This window comes from Chaetodon trifascialis, chromosome 1, assembly GCF_039877785.1.
Source record: "Chaetodon trifascialis isolate fChaTrf1 chromosome 1, fChaTrf1.hap1, whole genome shotgun sequence".
Classification (NCBI taxonomy): Eukaryota; Metazoa; Chordata; class Actinopteri; order Chaetodontiformes; family Chaetodontidae; genus Chaetodon; species Chaetodon trifascialis.
The window spans coordinates 13617063-13645050 of NC_092056.1; the positions used below are offsets into that span (position 1 = coordinate 13617063).

Consider the following 27988-nt stretch of genomic DNA (forward strand, 5'->3'; position numbering starts at 1 on the left):
GAGAGAGTGAGACGCAGTGGGAGCAGAGACAGCATGTTGTGAAAACTGGCCTGTAAGATATGTGAATAAAGACTACCAGTTTGCATTCTGATGGGAGCTGCAGGCCGCCTTTATTATCACTGTGCAAGTGGTTGCAATTACAGTAAGCGTGTGTGTGTGCAGGCTGTGTTTGAGGACAGGAATGTGACTGCAGGGGTGTGTGATATTAGTCTCAAGACAGGGCTGCAGGGTGGGTTAGGACTGCGTGTGTGTGTGTGTGTGCAGCGAGGGGGGGCTGAGGCAGTCACACACACAGCCTGTAGAAGAGCCCCTAGCGCCAGACATTAGTACTGGCCTGGCTGATTACTCCTACTATCGGCTCCACTGCTCGATCATCTCAGTGTTGTCGAGGCTGAAACACGGTCAGGCGTATGGAGAGGCGCGCGTAGCTCCGGGACCCCTCGCTCACCTCTCCGCGCGCGCTACACGGACTACGACTCGGGCTTTTTTGGCACCCATCTACGCCCTCTCCTGCGCTCCGCTCTCTCCACCGCAGGGCCTCGTCAGTTTACAGGAAAAAAAGTGGGTGTTTGCTGCTCACTGGTGTTCCGGCAGCGGCGGCGGCGGCGGCGAGCGCAGCGAAGTGTCCTCGATGGCAGGCTGGAAGGACGGCTCGGTGCAGGAGAAGTATCGGCTGGTCGTGGTCGGAGGCGGCGGTGTCGGGAAATCAGCCCTAACCATCCAGTTCATCCAGGTCAGTACGCGTCCAGCCTTCCCTTGAATTTAGCCCTTGCTTTGATTTCCCTGCTTATCCGAAAACACAGCGAGAGAGAGAGGGAGGGGGAGGCCAGACACGGGAACCCCGCAAGCGGATACCGGGGTCTGTTTTCTTCTCCGAGACTTTGCCGAGGCCTACAACTACTTACCGAGGGCTTGTTCGTAGATGTTAGGGAGAGGTGTGGGAGCCTCGCTCTGCCGATCAAACGAGGAAGGACTGCTGTCACTTTAACACGACGATTTCCGAGAGATCCACTTCCACTTTGCAGTTTATAGCCGCTGGTCTAAAGAGAAAGGAAAGTGGGTCTACGGAGCTCCTGGGTTGCCCTATTTTATCATTAAGAAAAGCCGAGAATTTAGAGTTGCCACAGCTTTAAGATTTAGCCTGCATTGGCCTGCCAAGCCTGAAACTTCAAGTAGGAGACAACGGTGCAGAGAAAAGTTGCACCAAAAAAAAAAAAAAAAAAGAGTGCCATGATCCCCTCAGAGTGCTTCAAAATTCAGTTTTGTTGAGCCTCTAAACTGTTCAAGTTCTTGTAGAAACGTGTGATCTTGAGAGGAAATCTGTCACGGTTGACCGACTGTAAAGTCAGCAGCAGAAAAATGTCCATTGAAGGATGATTAACTTTTGTGTTCAGAGGGCGAGCTGCTGGGTAACCTCATTCAAAGCGCTTCCAGTAACCCAAGGCAAACAGCTACACCAATATGGGTCCTCTTTGAAATAAAACTTTATTTCCTCCTCCTGAGAGACAATGTCCTCCTCAGTTTTCACAGCAGCCCACTTGAGCACTCATGGTGTCACATATAAAAAGCATGTAAACAGTTTGCCTCCCGTCTCTCCCTGGTTGCATTCCAGCACACTGCAGACTTGCTTTGACCTTCCAGGCCTTCACAGTGGTCATTTAGGCAAGGGCTCCTTCTCTGAAAAGCCCCCCCCCCCCACACACACACACACATACACGCACACACACACCCAGTATGAAAGAGATGACAAAGTTTGCCCTTCGCCTTGTGTGTTTCCCCCTCGTGTCAATGTGTTTCTGACCAGACTGCAGGCAGCTGCATGTCTCCACACTGTCAGACAATAGTGGGCTGGCACACGTTTCAGAGTGGGGGTTAAAAGCTTAAGAGAGAGTGTGTGTGTGTGTGTATGTGTGTGTGTGTTGGGGGGAGCTGTCTCTAATGAGGGTTCAAAAAGCTCATTAACTGCATACCAAGTAAAAAGGGATCAGATAGCTGTGGCACAGATTTTTTAGCCTACTGACCCTGCTGACCTGAAGTAAGGATGCATTAAAGCTGAATATGACAACACACACACACACACACACACACACACACACACACACACACACACAGAGGACATTTCACTTGATTTATTGTGTTTGTGGTGACACATCATTGTCGTCACGAGGTTTCTCGTTTGTAGTGTAAAATCACCGCGCGCTGTTGCTGATAACAGCAGAATGATCTGGAAAATGTCAGCGTTTGTAGATCAGAGATCGCACTTGATATCTGCTCTTAAAGGAGATCTCTCAAACCTTGTTTCATCGTTACATTAAGGATGCTAAAACAGAGATGTAGCGCTAGAGCTGCAGGAGAGCCTCCTGCCAGAATAATGGACCGTCACGCCAGTGATCGACTAATTCAAAGCTCATTCTTGAATTACCTGAAGCGTATTATTTCTCTTAGGTCAGTGAGTTCAGCGCTACCTGTTACAGTTTCTCAGAAGGTATTTTCGAGCTGTCTGCATCGTGCTCTTGCCATAAATTTAATCTGGGAGGTAAACAGTGTTTTCCATCATTTCTTTCAGGCATTGATGTGGGATTTTGCATCAGCATTTGGTCGTATTTTGTATGCAGCGTGACCTGCAGTTGATTTCCTCTCTCGCTGTTCTGGTGGCGTGAAAGTGAGAGAGATTGAGATGTTGACAGCAGGAGGAGGACCTACATCCTCCTCAGAAGTCTCTAGAAGTCGCCTGCCAAGGGAAAAGACCTAACAGCTGGTTGTGAAGTTGAGGCTTTCCCCAGAATATGTCGAGCGTTGGGAGGTTGGTGGGGTGGGGGGGTCTGAGTCAGCTTGGGTGGGTTAATGGTCATGGACCATGTGGAATTTGGCCCTTTGGCAGAGGAAGTCCCTCTACTGCTGCTCTTAGGGCCTTCTAGTTTTGTATGGAAAAACATGACCTGCTTCCTGAATCACTGGAGCTATGCGTGTGTGTGTGTGTGCGTGTGTGTGTGTGTGTGTGTGTGTGTAAATCTTGACAGAACATTTGATTCAGTCTTCCGTGTTTTGCCAAATATATGAAGTACTTGTTGTGTGTTTCACCAAGAATTACTGCAGAATTACTTTTATTGCACATCATAAAATATGAAAACATTTTAGTTTAGACCAGGCCTCCTCTGAGTGCTTATTTAAATAAACCAACGTGTCAAAAGTCTTATTTTCACCCAGAAACAAACCCTCCTGCAACACATTTTCTTATGAATGAGTGGAAAAATGATTTAGTATTGTGTATTGAGACACTCATCTGATATCCTGTCATCAAGTGAAGTAGTTACCATTGGGAACAGGCTGCTTGAGCTCTTCTTCTACTCTCCAAGCTTATTTAATGTAGAAGTGTGCCCACAGTTTGAATATCCACATGGGTCTTTTTGTAGCATCATGTGTTATTAGTTTTTGTGTGCAGGAGTGTGTGTGTGTGTGTGTGTATATTGGGGCTGGCTGGGGGTGACCATGAAACATAAACCATCTCATTTGAAAGTTTGAGTTTTTGCACTGGTACCAAAATATTGGTTTAAATGCCTTATTTTGACAAATACGAACTTGTTCTAAACAAAGCCCTGTTAAAAATAAATGCATTCAGATTGAAAATGTGCCAAACTCTTCGGTGCATTTGTGCTTCAAGTTGCCTTAACACACGCAACTGCACAAGAAATGGCCACAAAAAAAAGAACCATGTGACCAAATGAGCAAACAGGGCGATGAATCATCTGATGGCAGTTTTCGACACAGTCATTTTAGTCATTTTTCTAAAGCGCTGAGGTGCGATGCCACTCCTAATCTTCTGGAGGGTGCTGGGCAGAGTCTTAGACAAAAAAAAAAAAAAAATTGACTGCCGTGCTGTAGCAGGGATTTTTGGGAGTCAGAAGATAAAAGATGATGTCGCCAGCAATAACAGAGTGGCAGGTCCCTGAGCTGCTGGCCACCCTAATGCCAAGCAGTTGACTCAAGCTGAAATAGCATCGGGATGACATAACATTGAGTCATCTGACAAAAGTTGTGGAGCGCTGCGTGTTGTTTAATATGACGTGTGTGAGGGATGAGGCGTCCCAAGTAAGGGAAAACATGACTCATTGACCATGTGAAGCTGCGTGTGTCTGTAGGTTTGTTCTTATCCCAGAAATAATGGCACATTAAAAAAAAAAACACGTGATTTAGAGAGAAACCGAAGAAGCTACTGGAATGATGGGATGTTGAGGGATCTGATTGCCGGCTGAAAAGCATGGTGTTGCTTGCTCACATGCTTGCTAATATTAGTGCGGTGGCCGCCCTCGGCAGTAGAGATTCATGCACAAGAGCAAAACATCCTGACTGATCAAGTCCAGACAGATTAGTTGAAGATTTCTGTAGACCTCAGCTGGATTTCCAGCTAAAGTGCAGAAGCGACCTCTCTCGTTCTCCCGTGTACTCCTACTCCCTCCCCAAATATCTCGCATATTTTTCTAGCATGGTTTTGATTACTTAGATATGAGGTCATTTTGGAGGAATGTTGCCATAAGAAGAAATTCAATAGAATAAACATGGACTATAAGGGCAGCCCTCCTTGGGCATGTGGAGGCAAGGTGTGGTAATGATAGTAGTGCTGGAGCTGAATGCAGTGGGCGCCATTTCATGTGCATTTCTCAGAAACAGCCGCAGGTGGTTAGACGAAGCGTTCGCAGCGGCACTTTTGTGCTTTTGTCTTTTAGTTTTGAACTTTTTGACACATCTAACACTTCACACTCAGCACCCCATTTTTGGATACATGCGTGTTTGTGACTTTCTGTGCGGCTCAGTGTTTTGTCACGTTCCGTACCACTGAGCGCAAACAATTCCATTTATATTCAGACTGCTGTTTCTTCATCTCCTTTAAGGGAGTTCATATCTCTTCTTTGAAATGGAAGACTGAAGTGTATGATAGTCAGGTCTTTCTTAGAGGAGGGTTTGCAGCTGTGGCAGGTGTGTGCGTGTGAGGGCAGGTGAGGAGAGAACGTTGTTTGTTTAGCTCTGCGGGAGGGTCACCTGTTCATTTCTCACAGAGTTCAACCACAATTAGACCACAATTTGTGTAGATCTGCTGGTTTTGTGAATGGTTTCACAGCCACTTTGGCTCTGAATCACCCATCCGGTTGATATCAACATGCACAAAAATGAAAGAAAATGTGTTGTGCATGCTTCTGTAAACAGCTTCCGTGTGTGTACATCACAGCTGAAAAGTCAAATACTCATGATAGAAGAGTTCTTCAGATTCAGTTTAGTTGAAGGGGCCAGTGCGGCACAGATTATGACCTCACCCTCCCCAAAATGCAAGTTTATCCTCTGTGCCCGTGATGTTCGGAAAGGGGCTACAACTCCGCTGTCATAGGAAATCATTTCAAGAGAAACTCTGGGAAATTAAATCACTTACCTGCCTTGAGTGACCATTTTGTACTCTCCGTCTCCTGTGTGCACCCTTTCTCTTCTCTTTTCACACGTCAACATGCAAGTGTACATTCTTAATTATACGTCAAGCTCTTGCCAGATATAGCCTCATTTGTGTTTTGTGTGACCAGTCGCATATGAATTCAGCAGGCCGTGTGGTTGGTGCCTGTGCAACACTGAAGCAGCATCTTAAAGCATAAGTCTACAGAAGCTAATGTGTGTGGAAGTTGGATCCTATTTATTTTTCATTTGATGGCACCCGTATTGTTTATTTAAACGGGTTTGGCAGGATATGACAGTGGAAGTATTGGCTGTCTGACACCTGCCCTGAAGAAACATGAAAAGAATATTTCCATAAAATTTGCCATGATTATTCATTGTTCCCAGAGGGTGCATCCTGATGTTTTTGTGGCTGTCAGATGTTTCCATCAAAACATTTATTTGTACAAAAGCATGATCTAAATCGATTGTATCCATAGCCTGAAATCTTAAGTCTGAGGCTTGAGAACATTCTTGCTTCCCAGAAGATGAACCATTTCGATTGAAACTCAGCCTCAGGCTTCTTACACAAGGTATCTTATAACATGATGTGCACACAAGGCTGCTTGAGGACAAGTTTCATTGTTTTTCACCCAAAAGTTCTACAAATAGCTAGATGCTAATTTGTTCTAGTCAGATGTCGAATCAGGAGACCGTACCATCCACAAGCACTTTTGTGTTGTGGGATGTGATGAACGCTGCAGCACCAAGTGAGGCTGCATGTTTGTCGTCTTGTTTAAGTATGTGGATGAATTCAATCCTGTTGCTCTGGTAATTTACTTGAATCTGGCAAAACGCTGAGCAGCACACCGCAGGAATGTCCACGTAAAAGGGAGTTCGGGATCTGTGAAGACACTCCCACCCATCTGGGAATGCTCAGGAGACTCGTAGGTCATCCCATTCGCCCTGGGCTAACGAGAAACTAATGACTACCCAGGGAGCAAGGCTACTCTTCATCAACAATAGTGAAAGGTGCAGCTATTACAACGTGAGGCACAACTGATTAGTGTATGTTTTTGTGCTTGATTTCAGTCTGATTACACGTGGTGCAGCGGTGTTTAGCAGCCATACTAACAGTAGAGAGGATCCATTGTCAGTTAGAGGAACTAAAAGATATCTCATAACCAGTTCTCTCCTTTACGTCTGCTTACTGTGTGAATTTCAATGGCCTTTACCTGTTTATACCTGTGGAGTAAAGCTGGCTTGGATCCATGTGAGCATTTGTACACACACTCACACACACACCAATAGTTAAAACCCCCAAAAACAGTGAATATCGCTCACCTTCCTTTATGATTGTGCTTCTGAATTCTGCACGGTTCTTCTCTGTATTGATTATTGTACCTGTTTTTGTCAGTCTTTTTTTTTTCTTTGTTTTTTTTTTTTTGAGGAACTAGGTTGCATTACTTTTTTATACAGTAATTTCCTTGTTCAGTGAAAGAAGAACTTTACTTGGGGCCTGTGCCATATTTATTATGTGGCGGGGTGAACATATGATGCCCTCCTCAAGTCAAGAGAAATTCCAGTGATTGTTAGAATTAATCCATCCAGCTCACACCCTGACTCCTTCGATGCTCAGGAAACTATTATCATTTACGGTGCTCATATCAGAAGAGTGTATTCTTTCGAGGTGGTGAGAAGGAAGAATTATGGTAAGCTGTATGGTGTCGGTGATCAGATGCTCTCGCTCCCCGTCATCTTTTCTGAAGCGCCTCCTCTGCCGTCAAAAGTAAGAGTTGTTAGCTGGAGGCGAGGGTGTGATCCAGTATGTTGCCTACCAGACATTACAGATCTGAGATCAGATGATGATTTCAGCCGCTCCTATCTCCCTGCCTCTGTCTCTCTATCGCTCTGCAACAACCACAAGGAAGAGAAACACCAATGAATACTGTAGCGTGTGTGTACAAGTCAGAGTCAAGTAAGAAACTAACAAAAGGGCAGAGAGCTTTATCTTTCATAATCATAGACCAGAAAGACATCCTCATGGCAGAGTTGACTAATTGTGTTTTAGTGGGTGATAAAACCATGCTATTTCTTAAGGCCTATGTACATACATTACTACAGTAATATAAAAAGTAAGTAATCAAATAGTTTGACAGGTATTGCATGTCAGTGAAGGATTAACTTACTCAGTAGTTCATGCATATTTGACTTCATTTGCTTTAAAATGATTTTCATTCATTTGTTTTGCACCATTCCCGTCTGTAGCCTATTAAATTGGTGAGGTTTTACACCAGAATCTTCATAAATTACAAGGAAGTGAGGGCTCAACTTGACTTCTTGGGGATGACTAATAACAGGAAGGAGGCGACAACTATCTGAATGATTGACTGTATAACAGTCTGCAGAAGTTTCTCAGAATGACACATTGCAGTAATATGCAGATTCTAAAGAAAAAAAAAATCTAAAGTCTGCGGTGGAGGATGAAGATGTTGAATCCAGACTGCAGGTACTTCTTTCATACATATTATTACTCATGGCTCGATTGATTAAGAACTTACTGTGTACAAGAAATAACTCCAAAGCTGCAGAGATTAACATAATAATCAGGAGAATGTGTCTTTGAATTTTGAAGATAGCATCGAAAACTGTACTGAAAGCTGGCCTCGAATGTCTGGTCATGTTTCTAATCTTGTTTACTGATGTAGTACTAAAACTTTAATGTTGTCATGTCATCATGGCCTGCAGGTCAGACCAATAACTTGTGGACCTGTGCTTTCAGAGCTTTTTTTTTTAAAACCTGATTATCAAATTAGATCTGATAGTGATAAAAACGCATCAATAAGATGGAAACACATAGTCATTCATGCATCATCATGGATGTTGACATGTTGGCAGCTATTTCCACCTGAATATAATGAGAAAATAAGACCGTCTCTTGTTTCAATAGAGCCAGACTTGTTTATTGTTCAGCTGTGTGATAGATGCTTTCTGCTTTGTCATTTGGGTTTGTCTCAAATTTCACCTCAAAGCTACGTTTCCTCTATATACATGTATGTAGTGTACATAGAAAACATGGGAGGATCTGTGCAAAGAGGTCCAGTAAGTCTCCAACAGCAACAGAAGATGTGTGTGTGTGTGTGTGTGTGTGTGTGTGTGTGTGTGTGTGTGTGTGTGTGTGTGTGTGTGTGTGTGTGTGTGTGTGTGTGTGTGTGTGTGTGTATTCATGGCTCAGATATATTCTTACAGCTGCATTTAGACACGTTCTGTATCTGCGATTTTAACAGCTGGTAGCAACTTCTCTGGTGTAACGTCAGTGTGTGAAGTCAGCATGACAGTGATGTCAACAACAGGGAAATAAACCACATTCAGATCACATTCACCTGGAGCAGGATAGCTGTGAGTGATCTCCAGCTACACTGAATGTTACATCACACTTCGTAACGTATTGTGGTGGTATTGGTGGTAAGGGTCCTCAACGCATTTTCCCAAGGGCCAGAGTTTTCTAAGCAGACTTTAAAGGCTAATTAAATTTATTTGGGCCTAGTTAGCCTTTATTGTCTAATATTGTCAATTCCTCAAAACAGGTATGTTATTTTTATGAGTCTGCATTATCGTGAACAAACTCTCCATATTGATAACTAGATACTTCACTAGAAAATGTTCAAAGACCTCCACCAAAGGAGTCAGTCAGTGCCCAACACAAAACCCACAGTTCATTGACCAATGAATGAATCCTTATCTCAACAAAAAACTCTTTATCCTCTTCAGCAAACAAAAATCCACAGTTTGGGACTCAATACAACAGTGCACCAATAAAAATGAAACCAAATCTCTTGAGATTCTCCGACAACTCCAGTGAACCTCCAGCTCTGTTAATAGGAAACAAAATGATGATAATGAATAAATGATTCTGTTGCTGTTTTCTGGAAACAGTCTTCTCTCTTTGAAGCCAATCTCAACAGATTGTCACATGCTGCTTTTCAATTTTATACCTCATATTATATAATTGTATAAAGCCGGTATATGCTAAATGCGACTTGCAGCTAAGAAATTGTCTTCTGAGGTTCAATTTCGTGCATCTTGCCATACAAATTTACATTTTAATGACAATACTATGAAGCGTAGAGCACTTGTTTATGTGCACTTTTAACTTTCCTTTCCCTCTGATAGGTAAAAAACAAACCTATATTCACCTGCGATACCCCCCTCCTTGTTTTCCGGTCACTGCCTCTCAGATAGTCAGACAGACAGAGGGGGCAGCGGGTTCCTCTGTGTTGTTTTTTGGCTATTGTTCTGTATTCACACATCTGTCTGTTTCAGAATAACTGGCCACAGTATCAGGTCTAGCATCTCAGAGTCATGTTACAACAACTCTGACTATGGGAAAATGACATGCTGCTTATTTTAGCAACCCATTCCCACCACCTTCTAACGTCTAGCATTTCAAATGTATGTTCTTTTTTTTACATCAGGAGCCCATATTTATTCAGTATGACTGATGCTAGTGTGGATTATGTAGTGTTCTGTCATTGACGTGTCCCTTTTTGAACAGTGCCTATGCTGTTAATTAAAGTGGTGCTGCCCACACTTTTCATGCAACGTAGTTGAAAGAACACTGTGAATGGCTCTTTTTATATGTCTGTGCTTGTCGTTGATGCTGGGCCCTGAACTGCCTGCCAGGCAGCTGGTGGACATTTGGCATGTCTCACGCAGACACTGTCCAGAGGCCTGTGGGGCACCTGCTGTCCATCAGGGGGAGGTGAGGCATGGAATGAGACAACCCCTCAACAGGTGACAACGCAGCATGACTCCGAATGTCCAAATGTGCTGACGACAACGGCCAAGTGTGACTTCAACAAATGAGCTTCTGAGTCTCTCTGCCACTGATAAGACACCAGATCTTAATCAGAAAGGCTGTTCAGTCAGCGGCAGGTACATGTGTAGAAACATTTCGAGATATGTGAGTCTGGTTGAGTCACTGACACAGCTGTCGTGTGACTGCTATACTGATCTAACACACGCAGCAAATGTGACCGCGTCTTCGGCACCAGTTGGTGTCGGCAAATCCGATGCAGAATTTGAAATTGGCACACGCCAAGTCAACAGCTGCCTTAAAAGTGTGTTTGTCTAACCAAACCAGCGTCTTCCCAAAGCCAGACCTTTCTAGATGCTAGTTAAATTATTTGGAGCTCAGGCCCCTGCACACACAAAAGACATTCAGCTTGCTGACAAGCCTCCAGAACAGCGTCACTGCTCCTGGGTGCAGATTTTACACGTCTCTGCTGGAGGAGCGAACATCATTGTCACGTCTAAAGGCACGGTCGCACCAGAGAGTGGCACCACAAAATTGAACCTTGTGTTTTTGTTTGGTCTCACTAACTCGGTGACGTAGCGACTACTGGCAGGCAAGCTAACGGCTAACAAGATAGTGAGCTGGGACAATGCTCGCAAGGCCTTCTCTGTATTTTCTCTGGCATTTTGTTGTCAGGATTGTGCATCATTTCATTCAAAGAGTGATTGAATTGGGGGGAAAGCTGTCTGAGTTAGCAAGCTTGCTAACTGTCAGATAGCAGGTCAGTACTGGTCAGCAGAACACATTTGCACGCCAGCTTTCACCACATGATTGGGAATAAATTAATCTCGCGTTTGATTTTACTGGCCTTCACACGTCAGTCCACTACGACAGGGTTCACATCTGTTGCCTTTCAGCCAAGCATATGAATTACACCGTATTTATACTCATGTCCTGCGTCTGCAAGTTTCTCCGTTCATTTATTCAGGTTTTTCTTCTAATTTTTTATGCATCTGTGTTGCAAGAAAATGTAATTGTGCCATATGCAATCTTCTAAACCCAAGTAAAAGGACTTTTAATGGTAGAGACAGGGACAGGGAGGGAGGGACCATCAGACAGAGAAGAGAACATGTGTCCATTAAGTCTTATTTATGAGGAGTTGTCTACTAAAGTAATAACATTTCTGCTGCCTGTGTCGCAGGACTGCTGGCCTAAAAGCACACAACAGTAATGATGCTGTGTATCTGACATGATGCCAGTGAAGTGGCCCCATTTCCTTTGACATATCACCCCATGCTAAGAATTATAGTCTGCAGCAACAAGAGCACACTGGTGCAGAAATACACACTCAGCGGTTGTAGCAGAGGGGAGAGGGAAGATGGTGGGGGAGATGACATCCCTGCAGGTGCTGCACAGTTGTATCTGTGTTTTGGAGAGAATTGATCATTGTAAAGTACAGAAGTCATAAGTCAGTTGTGGACATGTACAGTTTTTTATTAAATTATAAATGATTAGTCGTTTTTCATCTCAACTGGTAAACCAACCCTTTGGATCATCTGACCGTTGTTTATTTTCAGTATCTCATTACTTGTTCAGTCATACGGTTTTCCCAAAAACCACAGACTATAGACTGTGAGCCACACTCCATTGAGTGACTTTATATGGGTTTTTGAAAGTCACACAGTAGTTTCTCTGTCCACACAGCCACTGCAGTAGCTGGTGTCCTCTCACTGAGGCATCACAGTAATGCTCTGTTGACGTCAGTATGTGCAGTACTACTTCTGCACAAAGACAAGCAGAGGAAGAAGAGTTAAAGCCTGGAATGAAACAAAAACATATGCAGGCACTATGGGGCTGAAACAATGGCCTGAGAGTCTCAGTAAATCACCATATGTTTTAAGAGTTAGCAAGACAATGAGCGTTCTGGGTCGACTTCAGAGGCTGCAGGTATTGCTTTTTGTCCTTTACTGTATCTGTTTATCTTCTAATCCTCACTCCCTAACTTCACAGCTACATGACTCACTGTTCTGTCAGCACCTTGCTACATCTATTCCACTTCGATTGGAGATTTTGATATGTGGTCACATGGGCCAAGGTTTTCTCTCTTCCACAAAAGCAGGCATTGATAAAGATTCACCAGAGCAAAACTCAACGTGTCGTTTTAGAGAGTTAACTCTTGTCTCAGTAAGTCTGTATTTTCTGTCCCCCCCCAAGAAAAACAAGGAAGGGCTGTAGAGAAAACTGCATCGATCACCCATCAATGGCTGGGCTTAGGGGAGGCTTAATGCAGGGAAGGGGAACATTAGTGATGTCACATGATCAGCTAGAACAATAAGGGCGGTTCACACAGTTCCCCTTCTTTGTGTTGTTCTGTTTAATCAGTTTGTGGGCTTCTGAAGTATTTACACAGGTCTCCACTTACAATTCAACGAAATGGAGTCATGAAATGGAGACAAAGAAATAGTTTATAGTGTGACCACTACAGAGCAAAGAGGCAGCTTTCAGCCCAGTGATCTGGTGGAAAACTGCCTTTAAATGGCACCTCTTTGATTCTGCGTCTTTGAGCGGGTTCAAAAGAGTTCAGAGTCCAGCACGCATTGATATTTAGCAGGGCGATTGAAGTCTTAATGCCAGAGAGGTTAGAGGAGAGCAGGGGGTTGACTGTGCCAGGAGCTGCCCTACTTGGTGGGACATTTATCCTCTGCTTTATTCTCTGCATGAGTGCTATCCCCAACTCGGCAGCCTCAAGTGCCGGCTGGATCATTCAGCACGTACTGTATGTAACACCAGTATGTCCAGCAGAGTGTCATGTGATTCATGGAAACTTGAATGAAAATAGACTCTAAATGTGAATATATATAAAATGTCAATAACAACAGTACAATCAGTTTATCCCAAATCATGAATATTCAATATCTGGAAGTGAAAATTAATGGTGAATACTGCAGGTATGTTTATTTCAATCTTTGACTGCACTGAAAAACTGCATGCATGCAATGTCACTCTGAGTACAGTCGGCCAAACCAGGGAGCAACACTGCAAAATCAAATTTATAATGACTCTACTGGAGCTAAAACAATTAGTCAATCAATCAATTAGCCTGTTTCCCGAACATTAATCTGCAATGATTTGGATTATTGACTAGTCCTTTCAAGCAAAACAGTCAACACTTTCTTTTAGCTTCTCAAATCTAAAGATTTGTTGATTATGTTTGTGATATATAACAGTAAACTGAATATCTGGTTGGATAAAACAAGGAGTTTTAAGATGCCACTAAGACTCTGGGAAATAATAATAATGGGCATGTATCACTATTTCTTGACATTTTGTGACGTTTTATAGACAAAACCACAATAGACTTATTAGGAAATGATTCACCAGATTAATTAGTTGCATTAGTTGTAACTTTAACCATTGTTTTCTCTTTCAAATAAAAGTCAAAGCGGGGTTTGATCATGTGAGCACTGGAGTCCTACTGGACGTATCATTAGAGTGATGTGGCTGCTCCCTCATATGTCATAAACAGCTAAAATGATGGCCAAAAGTCTAATTATTGTCACAAAAACGGACATACAATTTAAAGGCAGCAGATTGCATGTCAGCTGAGAATATTTACAATATTAAATGATAAGAAAAAGATACGGTCAGGAGGTAGTTTATGATGAGATCGATTAGAATCAGTCTACCAGACGTGATTTAGCTTTTCATACAAAATGAAAGGAAAATAAAGAAGCAGTTCCTAATGTAGTGGTATGCAATCAGAATATTCAATATTGAATATGTGGAAGTATTTGTAAATATTGAATATTGAACATCATTATGGGTGATTTAACGGAACATCAAATGTAGGGGCGTTACAGCTCTAAGACTGTATATCAAGGACAAAGCTGGGACGTGTGGAAGACCATTTGTGGTCAAATATTGAGAAAAACTGGGAAGAAGACAGCAGCGTGAAGGCGCTGTCTGTGTTTTGTTTGTGCAGCTTGTTGTTGCCTGACACCATACATCTGCCGACTGTTCAAAAAGGCCAAAGACTACAGAATTCTCCTTCATTGATTAGAAAGACAATATAAAATCAATTGAAGGGATTGTTTGTTTTTCCTTTAAACAGCTTTGACCTTATTTTCATAGTTCTGCCCATCATTTCTGTTGCTTATAATAAAAAGGGAATAATTATTCAACTTCAGAGCGGCCGGATCTGCATTTCCAGTGAGATCATGGTTCAGGATGGATGTGAGCGTAATGCCTGGGTTTATCTTGTGGGGCAGAGTTTCACTGGTCTGCCGGCATTTAAGGACAAGGCAATGATTAAAGGGACAGGCTATCGATCTGTTGCGCATTAGCAGGAAGAGAGCTTGTAGGAGTGATGTGCACGGGTTCATTTAATTCGGCATCGAGCCGAGGTTCAGGGCTACCCTCCAGACAGCGTTCTCTAACTGTAAACATTCAGTGAAAGTGTTATTACTGTGGATTTGGCTTTGCAGCTGTGCTTTAAGAGTTCTCAAAGAGTTGTCAATCAAAACTTTTTGTTATTTTCAAGTAATTCTCTGCAGCAATATGTCGCGTCTTAAAGCTTTCCCAGCTTTAACAGAATGCTCCCCAGTGGCCCTTTAAGGCCGTAGACGCATTGTGTGCTCTCTTTCTCTCCTTGTGTATTAGGTATTGAATAAGTGACCTTTCTGGTTTGTATGAGCTCATGGGAAAAGTGGGTGTTTCCACAGGAAGTTAATGCCTTTCCCTCCCCCTCTATTTCTCTTGCTCTCCCTCTCCATGTAGCCTACGGTCTCCCTCCCCCTCAAACCTTTCATTCTGCCTTATTTTTTCCAGTATTTCTCACTTCAAGCACTCTTAAGCACTCAACAAAACAGTGCTCCTCACACACATTCCTGTGTCACTTGTGTGAAACCCTGTGAAGCATGAGAAGAAAGGCGATGATGTTGGAGGGCGGACAGTGCAAAAAATGCAAAGGAATTGGTCTTCACTTCCATCTGTTTAACATTAAATCCTCATGGTGGCTATTTGATTACTGACAGCTGCTCAGAGTCCAGCCCCAGAGGTTCGGCAAAGGTTAAACCAGCGCTTGTTTGGGGACAGGAAGTGATACGCAGATGCCCCCAGTCAAATTTCTCTTTTCTGAGATCAGCACCCCATGCTGCTCTGGTTTGGTGTGTAGTGCTTTTGTGGTCAGGGAGATTATCTTTCGAGGTTCCGAGTGTGAGGGTACAATGGTTCTATGAATATGAGCGAACCTTCAAATCTTAGAAAATAAAGAAAGGCATGAGAAGTTATACCATTGTACAGTTTTCTAAGCGTTCATGTGAGTTGGTCTCATCGTGTGATGGTGTGCGATCAGAAGTGGATCATCACAAGCTGCCACATTCTGCTGCTGTCTATAGCTGAGTGTGCGACTTGGCAGGCTCCAGACTGTCTGGCATGAAGTTTGTGTCCTTAATTGAAATTGCTGCACTTGGCTCTGGCCCGCTGAACAAGTCTTGCAAATGGCATGTTTCACCTGTCAGCTGGACCTCCCCCTACCCAACCCCACCCGTGTGTTTTGGCCAGTCCTATCAAGCCTCTTGGTGCTGATGTCTCAGTCTACATAGCGGTTTTGTTTTGTTCTGTCAGCAGAGCTAAACGCCAGGACCAGTTCATTGAAGCTTCGCCTCCAGACACATTTTAAGATGTCCATGTGACAGTGTACTTAACTAATCATGTGTTTCTGATTTGGTTTTATCTTGTTAAAATCTTTATTAAGCAAATATGTGTTGTTTCACAGGACATGTCTCCATCAATCAACCATCAATAGCCAATCAGAGCTGAGTGCTGCAGCTATACTGCAATGACACAATAAAAAAAAAAAAAGCATAAAACAACATAACAATCATGTCTTCGGTTCTTCATGAACAAAGCTTACGGATTAAACTTGCACAAACAACAGCATGAGTCCTGAGAATGTTGTTGCTCACCTTTGCTTCCTTTTGCAGAATGCATGAAAGCACGCTCATCTCATTTTCGCACCCACTCCACCATCCAGAGCTATTCTTACTGCTTTTGAATTTGTGTTAGTCCACATTGTGCACAAAACGAGTGCATTGAAGTGTGAATGGTTAAGGGGATTGTTGGGTTAGGGTTAGGGTTGATAGAGCGATGGATAGATCCTACTCCCACAATTCCATATGACAAAATCTCTTGTGGCATGCATTTGGCTTTTGAAAAAAAAAATAAAAATAAAAAGGTAGGCTGTGGCGTGTTGGTGCGGGGAATGAGGAGGTTGGGGAATATTATAAATTGCACATGCATGCAGAATTTTTCCTAGAATAACACAATTTAATGGCATTCGATATACATTTTCCTTTAATTAAAGAGTAACTACGGCTGATGATTTCAAGTCAAGGTCTGTGAATTCTCATAGGGCATCGGGCCATATGCAGAAGGTAATTAACTCCTAACCGTGTTGATGACTATTTGTTTTAGCTCAGCGTTCCCTCTCATTATGACAATCTAGTAGGCTGGCACAATCTCCCCTCATCTGTGTAGGTGCAGCGTGTTTTTGGTAATTAATCGCCTGAGGTTTTTGTGCTCTTTGCAGTTAATGACGCTCTATTGGTTAACAGTAAAAGAGGTGGCTCTAACCAAACAAGTAGGATAACTGACAGGAGATGGAAAAGGATCTATATATAGTGTTCGTAAAGCTGTTTGTGTGGAGAGGAAGTGGGTGCATAGTGCAAGCATGATGTTCATTACACGCCTACACATATCAACCATTCTTGCTTTCCTTGAGGCAAGAGACAGGATTTATTGCTTTATGTCTCGACTGAGGAGCAGTCAGCTCAAAAGAAACCTGACCAGGTGCTTGAAATAAATGGATTTATATATTCAGCATTTGTATGGAACAGCGAGGCTGTTTGGAAGACAAATACACCTCCACGCTGATTTTTCGCTATCACTGTGGTTCATTTGGCAGCGATTTGTCCAATTCTAGCCATCTTCTTCACTGATGGTAGTCATTTTTTTGGACAAGGCATGGCTAATTTTCATAAACTATTCTTCATTTCCATCCATTTAAGAAATTTGATCATCGTTCACTTGTTTAAGTCATCTCTCAAGCAGAACTGCTGAATACTTCCTGGTTCAAATGTGATGACTTGCTGCTCTATATTGCATTAAATTTGTCAGTTGAAATAGTTTTGGCCACTGACTGTTGCTTGGACAAAATCTTCCAATAAGAAGATTTTGGGAATGTATTTGCTTTTTATGCTTTTTTATGGCCTCTTGGTTCGCAGATCAATCTAATATTCAAGAAGATAAACCGATAATGAAAATAATCATCATTTGTGCTTCTAGTTTCTTGACTCATTCGTCTGTCTATGTTTCACAAAGCATCCAGATACAGACCGGCCCGCCACAAAAAGCTGCAGCTGAGCCTCGTCCAGCGGCCCTGTGTTCACGGTGAAAACAGGCCTCTAATGTTTTCCTGGTGTGAGCGTGCATGTGCTGTGCGTGGGTGGGTGGAGGGCTGGGATGTATGGCTGGAATGCTGGAGGGGAACTGAGTGACAGGTTTGGACTTAGGTTAGGTGGGTGGGGAACATGTCGTCTGTGACATCACCACCGCCCGAAGGCTCGGCCCCAGCCAGCTGCCTGCTGGAGAGGTGGAGTTTCCTTCCTGCTGAGCTGACCGGGGCCGAGTGCAGCCTGACCCACCTTGCCACCAACATCTAAACTGGACTGCAGCTCGGTTCTGCAGGCTTTTGTTTCGTCGTGTTATCTTTATTTCTAACCATCCATCAGCTTCTTTGTACAGCGCGCTGCTTTCCTTGTGCACTGTAAAGTTGGGACATCTTGGGTTGATCGTCCGCTTTAAGGAAACTTGACTTTGCTGCCGAGCAGAAAATCCAAGGATGTTAATAATCCTGGTTTTACAGCTCACAGATACACACGCCCTCGATGGTGGTCATGTCAGCACTGGCCTAATGATTGCCTAAGTGGAGCTTGAGTTTGTTCTCAGGTTTTTTTTAGCATCGTTCCATACTCCATGCAAAGTACAAAGTGTTATACAGCAAGTTGGCTCTGTTTAAATAGTAATTTACCTCCGCTTTGCAAAGCTGCTGCAGACCACTTCTGCTGTAAATGCCTCAGTAGCTTTCGCTGCAGTTAGATAATTCATCTGAGAGGAGGACATTTAGCGGTGAATGTTTAAAGATCTCGTGCACACAAGCCTCTGTGGACCATCTGTGTGTGTGTGTGTGTGTGTGTGTGTGTGTGTGTGTGTGTGTGTGTGTACAGTCCAAACTACACTCACACTTTAAGAATTGAACTGTTGGACCCACTGTGAGTGTCAGCTGTCTCCTCGTGACAGCCGTCCAGTGTTTTCATGGAAATCTGTGCAGGGCGCCGTCTGCCCCCTCCGTACATACCTGTGATGTAGTCTGGCAGATAACGACGGGAACACTGACGTCACAGCTTATCTTAAAAACATGCTGGATATCATCTGCATTTTTTCCTCATTTATCACGGTATGATGAGCAATTCAGGGATTCTCTGGTCTCAGCTTCTCAAATGTGAGGATTTTCTTTTCCCCCTCCGTTTTATATCATTGTAAACTGAGCACATCTTTGGGTTTTGGACGTTTGACCAAACAACACAACTCCTCTGAAGATGTCACTCTAAGCAACTAACAATGAGCTAAAAATGAGGAAGTTAGGATATTTAAAGACTTCCAGTCCCTCTCAGCTGCTGAACAACACCTTGAATGAATTTAACTGTTTAATCCCAAAAGATTTCATCCTCTTGTTCTTTTGTGTTTCCACTAATGAACACATTTCTTTTAGATATCGCGCTCAATCAGCTCCTTTGGTCCTTCAGTCATTTATCCATTATTTGTTCATCGTTGTATTCTTTGTATTTATTCCTGTTTGCATTCAGCCTATTAATCGCTACATGAAAACATAGCAGATGGGCAAAGTTATGACTTCAATCAAGAAATACCTGATGAAAGAATGTGTAGAAACTGTTTTTGAAACTTGACACACACACTAGCCGTTGGGTAAACCGTGCTGAGGTTTGATACCCAGCCCTAGTTGGATGTAGTAGTACCTTGTGGGTCAGGGGCAGCTCTCCTCGACTCATACAGCCTGATTCATTCTGCTTGATGGGCTTGTTACATCTGATGAGGTCATGGAATTATAGGTCATATTACTGGACATGACTCAGGCTGGCTTATGTCACACAGTCATCGGTAGTCCTCCTGAGTCATGGTGCACTCCCTCACCTAGCCCATCGCTCTATCGCCGCTCGGCTGAAGCCAGGCCGAGCTACAGCCCTGTTAGTGCTGGCTCTGGCACTGCTGGCACTGCAAAACAGCCTCATCTATCACGGGGAACGGCTCTCAGAGAAACAGCTCAGGCAGAACAGAGCTCAGCAGCTACACTGCCCATGCATGTGGAGGGAGGGGAGGAATAGCCAGAGGAGTGCGGCGCTCAATGCGGCTGCCCGAGGTTGACAGAATAGGAATAAGAGGTTGACGGGAAGCCGGGGTCACGTGCTGAAGCTATGGCAGGGAGAGGGGTGGTGGTGGTGGGAGGGACAAGAAACACAAGCAGCTTTTTTTTCCCCTCTCTTTCTGTCTCTGTCTGGTCTTCTGAAGGCACACTGGCAGTGCAGTGCAGCGAAGCACGTTCTAGGATACACAGTTATACTGATGAATTATTGAACAGTGGCGAGTGGATGTGACACAGGCCGGCATACTTGCATGCTGCAGAGCGACAGGCGAGTGAAAGGGAGAGACTACCTGCAGCAACAGAGAGCTGCAGGTGAGAAGACAGAATCTGGATGCAGAGGATACAGGAGCTGGAATTATAGGCATTCACATATTAGACCACTGGAGGCCATTATTGGTTTTGATATATGAGCATTTAAAATTTCGCTTAGCACAAATGTTTTCAATCACATACATCTGAGCCAGGATAAAATCAGTCAGTGCCTTTTGGAAAACAGTATGTAATGCTGATACAGCTGCAAGAATTAGTCAATCATAGAACTATTTTGAGAATGCGTAATCAATCAATTTCTTTGCTTCTCAGTTAAATATGGCAAACGTTCGCATGTTCCACTCTCTCAAATCAGAGGACTTGATGTCTCTCTTTGCATATATGATAATAAATAGTTTTGGATTTTGAACTGTTAGTTAAATAAAGCAAACAATTTGAATCCATCACCTCGGGCTGTGTGAAAATAATAATAATCATGTTTATTTATAGAGCACCTTTCGAAACCCACATTGCAAAGTGCTGCACACAAACATAAGCTGATCCTGAAACTAATTTCACATAGAGTAGAGAGCAAATGAAACACACAAACCACAGAAGCTCATCTAACAGTTGTTTATATATAACAATCATTTCTCTCAATTTTCTGACATTTTACAGACGAAACAGCTAATGGAGAAAATGAATCAATAGTGAAGATAATGAATTGTTGCTTGAAGTCAGAAATGGTGACACAACTTCTAAATTACCCAAATTACGTGTTACTTATCAGCCAACACATAAATCCATACGGATATCTGTCATAAGCTAAAATCGATCGATGGTATTGATCTTGCAGACATATCAGTCGGGCTCTAGTCTGAATTAAGGAAGTGATTAAGCTGCTGCTGTTTTTTCATCTGAGCTGCATCTGTGGTCTGTGTTTTACTCCATCAGATGAGATGTGACATTCGTTACACATAATGCAAGCGCTCTCTTGCGTCCCTGGCAGGCAAAGAACAGTGGATGAGTGGCGCGAGGCCTGTGTTAAAGTGTGAAACAACACAGCCCCACACACAAACAACATGGCTGGAACTGTAAAAGTTTAATTTAGCTCGTTGTCAGAACGAGAGGGAATCGTGTCTGGATTTGAGTTCTGGTGATCGCTCATGTTTTAGGGTGTTGGTTTGACAGCCCTGGAGCACTCCCCTCAGCTGTCACCACTTAACTGGTCCCCGAGGACAGAGAGAACTACAAAACATGGGAAAAATGTAAAAAATGCATGACTCCTCCTCCCAGTTCCCTGCCCCCCGGCCCCACCCTTCCAGTTTGGGTTACTAGGAGACCAGATATTGGGCCCAGAATGAAAGAATCAAAGCCTTCAGGAGTGAGGGGTGCGACTGTTGCAACTGAGGGAACATCTTGTAAATGTGTTATTAGCAAGAAAGCCCAGCCTGCTGCCTGAACCCAAGCAGCGGTTGTTGTGTGAGGGCATTTTTTCTGTGCAAGTGTCTGCAGACGCTGTGTTTGCCTCCTGTCTGCAGGCTGTTAGTAAAGGCAGAGGTTGGCGAGGCTGTTTCAACCAAAAACACAAGGACAGAGTGGCTGTTTGTTCTCTGGTCTGCAGTACACGCTCATTCCAAGCAAGATTCCAGGATGTACAGTAATGTGTTGAAAAATAACTATGTTAAACGCACCGTGTCGTATTTAGCGCAGCAGACTAAAAGCTTTTTGATTTTTGAGTCAGCTGTCGATGGGCAGCGTTCACACCCCGTGCAATGCACGAAGGAAATGGAAGAGCTGCTCGCAGCTGCAAAAAAATTAATTATGGATGGCAGCGAATCGGCTCCAAAAACAGCTCGGGGAAAAAAATAACAATAATAAACTTTTGGAAAAACATTTTATTGCCTCTTTTTTTAAGTGTAGTTGATATTGTTGCTGTAGATAAAGACTCACAGTTTGATGCTTGCCTCCTGTTAGTATAAAACAGTGGAACATATTGGTCTCAGAGATCAGTACAAATTGAATACTGCGCAGTTAGTATGTAACAGGGACACAGCTTGTGTCTCAACCTGACATCATATATAGACCCCAGACATATTCTCAGTTTCTCCTCTCTCTTTTGTCCTGCAGTCCTACTTTGTCACTGACTATGACCCCACGATTGAAGACTCCTACACCAAGCAGTGTGTGATTGACGAAAGGGCGGCCAGGCTCGACAGTAAGTGCGCTGAACAAACAGCAAATGCACACACACACACACACACACACACACACACACACACACACACACACACACACACACCTGTGCTATGTGCGTGTTCCTCTTGCATTGCTTTGTACTCGAGGAATTGATTGCAAAGGTCTGTTTTGCTGCAAGTTATTATGCGCGTTTGATTTGTGTCGATGTGTGTGCGCGTGCTCTCTCCAGTCCTCGACACGGCTGGACAGGAAGAGTTTGGAGCCATGAGAGAACAATACATGAGGACAGGGGAGGGCTTCCTGCTCGTCTTCTCAGTCACTGACAGAGGAAGGTGAGTGACAGTTCTCGTCATGTGCGAACTCACACGCTCGCTTCTCTTCACCTCCTCCTTTCTGTTTGCACGCCTCTGTTTACTGTTCACAATTACACACTCGCTCTCTTTCTCCCCTCCTCTGCCTCTCGCTCTACTAAAACCATAAATCTTGCACCGATACTCTCAATTGTTGCCGCTTGTAGGCTACTTCCGGACCCTCTCGCTGTTGTTCTTGTTGTCATTTTCTTTTGTTCTCAATGCTTCCTCCCTCATCCTGTTCTCTTGAATTCACTTATTCGTGCACCTTAGCTTCTATTTACAGCTCATATCTAGAATGTTTCCACTTGATGTAATGGCACGGTCACATAAAACTTGTGTTGACAACATCATCAACTTGCCTCCACAAAGAGGTGGAACAAGCCAATACAGAATATACAAGTACAGTATATGATACTATCAAACAGCGTGGATGCTTGAGATTTCAGTGCTGCTTGATGTAGTGACACCTGTGCGATTCAAGGCTGCAGCTCCTCCAGCTGCTACTTTGATGGGGCTGCCACAGAAAAGCAACTGGTGTGTCTGTTTACAGCACAACCAAACACACTCAGGTTGTTTTAAGTAAGTAAAGAGAGTGGACCGAACACAGTGAAGCTGTTATCAATGAGATCAAATGGTGCTGGATTACATGCATGTATTTTCTTATGGTCTGAATGCGGCAAAAACTGCCATTTAGAGAGATATTTAATGAGTGTAAATACAGTAATTAGCTTCTGCAGAGCAAATGCCAGCCATAAATAGTATCCAAAATTAGGTCTGATTTCTTGAAAATTGTGAAAGCTCGATTAAAAGGGGTTAAAATTTTCTGTGATTTTACTTCGGTGTGATTTATCAGAACTTATGTCACCTTTTAAATATGTTTCAGATTCCACTGTTTAGTATTCTTCATGTAGTCAGCCTGTCACACCCCATCCTCCCTGTCTTTGTGTCCCTGCCCAGCAGTGCAGTCAGCTGCATTCCCCTGCCCCCACCCTCAGCCCCCTCCCAATGTTTATATTGTAAACAGTCTTTCCTTCCTCCATTTATATTAGTCAAGTCTTTCCAGATTTACTATGTGCTCACCAAGCTGTCTGTGGGCTCGTGGCTCGAATGCTGTCCTGGCTTTTTGGTTGCATTATGCCTCTTTTCCCCCCCAGACTGACATTTTTATTTACTGTTTGGTTGAAAAAGTGTGCATGGCATTTGTATTATAGTGGGACAGCAGTCAGGTCAGTGCACAGAGCCTCACAAACACCAAAGACATTTGTATGTTTTTTAGTAAATGTGGCTGACTTTCTCCTCTCGCTTCCTTGTGCTGACATGCTCACCCCCTCAGTCTGATCCACAGTGGTGATGACCCCAACTTCTGGGTGATGGCTTTGTCTGTGTGGGTGGGGGTCATTTGCTTAGGTGCATGTGTATTTTTAGATTAATATATGTAAAAACATTGCATAACCTGTTTGCGCAGACAACACCTCATAACACGGTGTGATATGTTTTACAGCTTTGAAGAAATCTACAAATTCCAAAGACAAATCCTCCGAGTGAAAGACAGAGATGAATTCCCCATGATCCTTGTAGGAAATAAAGCAGATCTGGAACTACAGAGACAAGTAAGTCCAACCGACGGCAGAGATCTGAACCCGCTGACTGACAAACATGTGCCCTGATCATCTGTAGAGATAATATCAGCCAGTCTGGAGGAGTCACATTTGCATATTTGAAAGTGGAAGCAAGCGTTGCAGCTGCAGCTAGCTGCTAAGATACAACAGGATGTGAGTGAAAGAATAAAAGAGCGGCTGCAGAGACGGTGGTGTCAGGAGGGGAGGATGGATGGAGAGAAAAGGGAGTGTGATGAAATGATGAATTTTCTGGCTGTTGGTATGCAGTGGCTCGTCACTTCCTGCAGTGAAGCCACACCGCCCCCTTATGGTGAAAAGAAGCCTTACAAGCACGTGTAGCTAATCAGTGGGTTTTAGACACTGAAACTAGCAATTAAGACCTAATGCGATATGAGCTTGTGTCTGAATTCTTATTTATTCTAGTGATTTGAGACATGTAGAGGCTAGAGGCATCATATCTGACAGCAGTAGAGATAATAACGTCCTACACATTACCTACTTAGCTTGATGGTAGCTGTGTGATAGGAGACTAAACATAAGACATAACACTTAAAGTGTAAGTAATGGAATATTAACCCTGAATAGATTTTTTCAACTTAAATCTATGTGACAAACATATTAGTACAGCTTCCTCACATCAGTAATAGCCATCAAACACCAACTTCTTCAATAGTTGGTCACTATTTGACATTTTTGTTCGCTGGTCTATTGTTATAAGAAGAGTATGGCTTAGTTTTGGACATAATTACTTATTGGATTTTTTGGGTCAAGATAATTTGTACAGCTGTTAAAAAAAAAAGCGTGGAGGCAGATTCCAGCTGTGTCCCAGGTGCACACAGACCAATTTGAGTGTGTAGTAAGTTTACTCTTGAGAAATTACAAAAAATGAATGCATGTGTACAAAAAATGTGTTTGTGAGAAAATAAGCTACAGAGGAAAAATAACTTTTTACATTTTGTGGTCACTTAAGTTGCAACAGGAAGCCTTCAGTGATCGGATTTAACGCATGGACACTTGTTTAGTCACAGGCCCACTTTGACTCTCACTGTAATATTTAGTCCAGATTCAGTTCAGCCAGCGTTTGTAACCTACATTGAAGATGAGTGTGTGCACACAACAGCATACGTTACCTCTCAACCTCACATTTTACATTTATATGACATCTGTTTCCACTTAACTTCACTTAGCTTCATCTCTTCCTGTCAGGAGATGATATCAGCGCTTCATAAAAACACGCTTTGTTTAGAGGGGTTGTGGGAAATGTTTCTACAAGAGCTGGACCTCAATTTACATTCAAGTGTTAGCCTGTCATTATTTTCCTCTTCCTTTTGCCTCAGGTAACCCAGGAAGAGGGCCAGCAGCTGGCCAGACAACTGAAGGTCACATATATGGAGGCTTCAGCCAAAATCCGTATGAACGTAGACCAGGCTTTCCACGAGCTGGTTAGAGTAATCAGGTAGGTGATTTCTAAAGGCATCTTTTACATATATTCATATGGAGCTTTCAGGGGCTCAAAAGATTCCCATTCAGACACTCCTTTAATGACTGTTCATAATGCTGATAAAATACAGATTCATTCAGTGAAGGTTTTGTACATGTTGCACGTTCATTGACCATGAATTGCTACTTTGACGTGCAGACAGGGACCTCTGTTGCATGTCGCTCCCCAAATCAGTCAAACTTGATTTTTAAATAAAAGATATCATTCGGCTTTTCCTTTTCTTGTTTCTGTTTTTAATAAAAGAAAAAGACACAGTACACAGTCCAGTCTCTCATGATAGTTTCTCCCAACTCTCAGGAAATTCCAAGAACAGGAATGTCCACCATCGCCAGAACCCACAAGGAAAGAGAAAGACAAGAGCGGCTGTCATTGTGTGATCGTCTGAGTCGGCCTTATCACTGTAACTCATGCAGCTACTCTCTACCACCCCACCCACTCTGCCTGACATCACATCCTCAGTGGATGACTGACCGCTGCCTTCTCCACGTGCATGACTTCAGACAGCCTTTTCTGAGATACTTGGACCAGGAACTGCTGTCCCCAGGACATCACTATGGACATCTGACAATGCCAAATTTTAACACCACTCTACCTTCAGCCGTAATCTAATTCACACGAGAGAGTCCCAACACTAAACATTGCCTTCTAAATCAGCCTGACAAATTAATGTTTTGTACTCTGAAGGACTTCTCTTGCCTTGTAGTGACATTTGTACTTGCTACCGAGATTGAATGAAAACTATATATCCAGAATGTTGATGAGTTTCTTTAGTTTCCAGTGTCTGACCAGAGCAGAGAGATTATCTTATGAAGCTTTGTGTATGTTGTGCCATATCCACCTTTACTCCCATGTGCTAATCTGCTGTACATATGTGACATTTGTTGTGATTTTCAAAGTGTATTTCTAATGACCCATTAAATCACCACAGTACAGTGTGTGAGGTTGAGTTTGGTTTTACATATATGAAAGTGAATATATAAGTATGTATATAAATATAATGCCTAGACAGCCCTTAAAGCTACAATGATAGAACTTTTTGCCATTCTGCAGTGGATTCTTTACTTTGTCTGTGGTTTCTGCTTTCATCTCACTTGCCAAATATGAAGAGTCTACTGTAATCAATGTTTTAAAAGTCTTATAGATTGAAGGGTTCTTATCCTACGCCATCTCCTCAGTGTACTGAAAGTAGCAGATTTTGGCAGAATTTCCTTCCTCGAAGGTGGCGATTCAGTCAAAATTGGACAGATTTCTAAGAAGCAGTAGATAAATTTATCGGTAGCGCATTGTGTATCTTTGACAACTAAATGATTTCCGCTCAAAACACTGAACACTGTATCCTCTCTATTCATTTTTCAACGAGTGATGTTAACTAATCCATCTGTTACAAACCCAGAAGCTTTCAGAGCTCCGTTCGGTTCAGATCATTCCAGTGTAATGCATCTTCTCTGTCAAACACCTCGTCTGCAACATAGATCAAATAACTGTTATATCATTCCAGTAACACAGTGGCAATGTATTTGTTTCGTGTCCTTGAATTATTCTGTTCCAAAACTCCCCCCCCCCCCCCCCCCCCCCCCCCCAATGATTTGTCTGTCGGAAAACCAGGACAAGTGGAAGATGCACATCGTAAAACAGCCGTTCTCCAATGGGACATGAACTCAGCGGACCTGCCGCCTGTGGAGCTATCATCGCCACAGACATAGAATACTCTTCTGCCTTCCCTTTCCACCTCTGTACTTCTGTTCAGGCATACAAATGAAGTACTGCAGTTTGTTTTTCATATCATCATCTTGTAATATAAACAAAAAGAAAATCAGATGATGGAAGTAATGGACTTGATTAAATGTTTCTACTCTACTTTTATACATTATTTTCTTATCAAACTAGTTGACAAGTATTTTTATATGTTTATAAGTGAATACACATGCACGGCACAGCTGTGTGTATATGTAAAGAGGAATATTTAATTCTCTTGATGATCTTAAACTGAAGATGACTGTTGGCCCAAATTCTCTAAATTGGATTCTTCACCCAGATGTGACCAAGAATGTTTTTTTTCTTTTGCTTTTCTTATTGGGGCTTAGTAACAGAGAAGATATTTATCTTGAGGTGTCCACCACCCGCTCAGAGTGTGACACGCCAGGTCAGGTGGGAGAGGGTTTTAGAAATTATTCTGGGAGCTTTAAACCACACGAATGAATATTATAATCACTGCGATTTGAAATACCCACTTCCCATCTTATTGCAAATCCTAGTGTACACCCAAATCATCCTGTTTTTGTTTCTTTTTCTTCCATATCCGTGTCTTTTGCCCTGTGTGTAGCTTTTGGTGCTAAAATAAAATCTGTCATTGAGCCA

The 27988-nt window shown here is 43.0% G+C and overlaps 1 protein-coding gene across 1 annotated transcript; it reads left to right on the forward strand.

The window, feature by feature from the left end:
* The first annotated feature begins 197 nt into the window (after window positions 1–197).
* Window positions 198–27988, forward strand: rras2 (RAS related 2). The gene is made up of 6 exons (XM_070961881.1): window positions 198–733; window positions 22089–22176; window positions 22387–22489; window positions 24012–24120; window positions 25467–25585; window positions 25928–27988. The coding sequence occupies exons 1-6, from the start codon at window positions 632–634 to the stop codon at window positions 26013–26015; spliced, it is 609 nt and encodes a 202-aa protein (XP_070817982.1). The 5' UTR covers window positions 198–631; the 3' UTR covers window positions 26016–27988.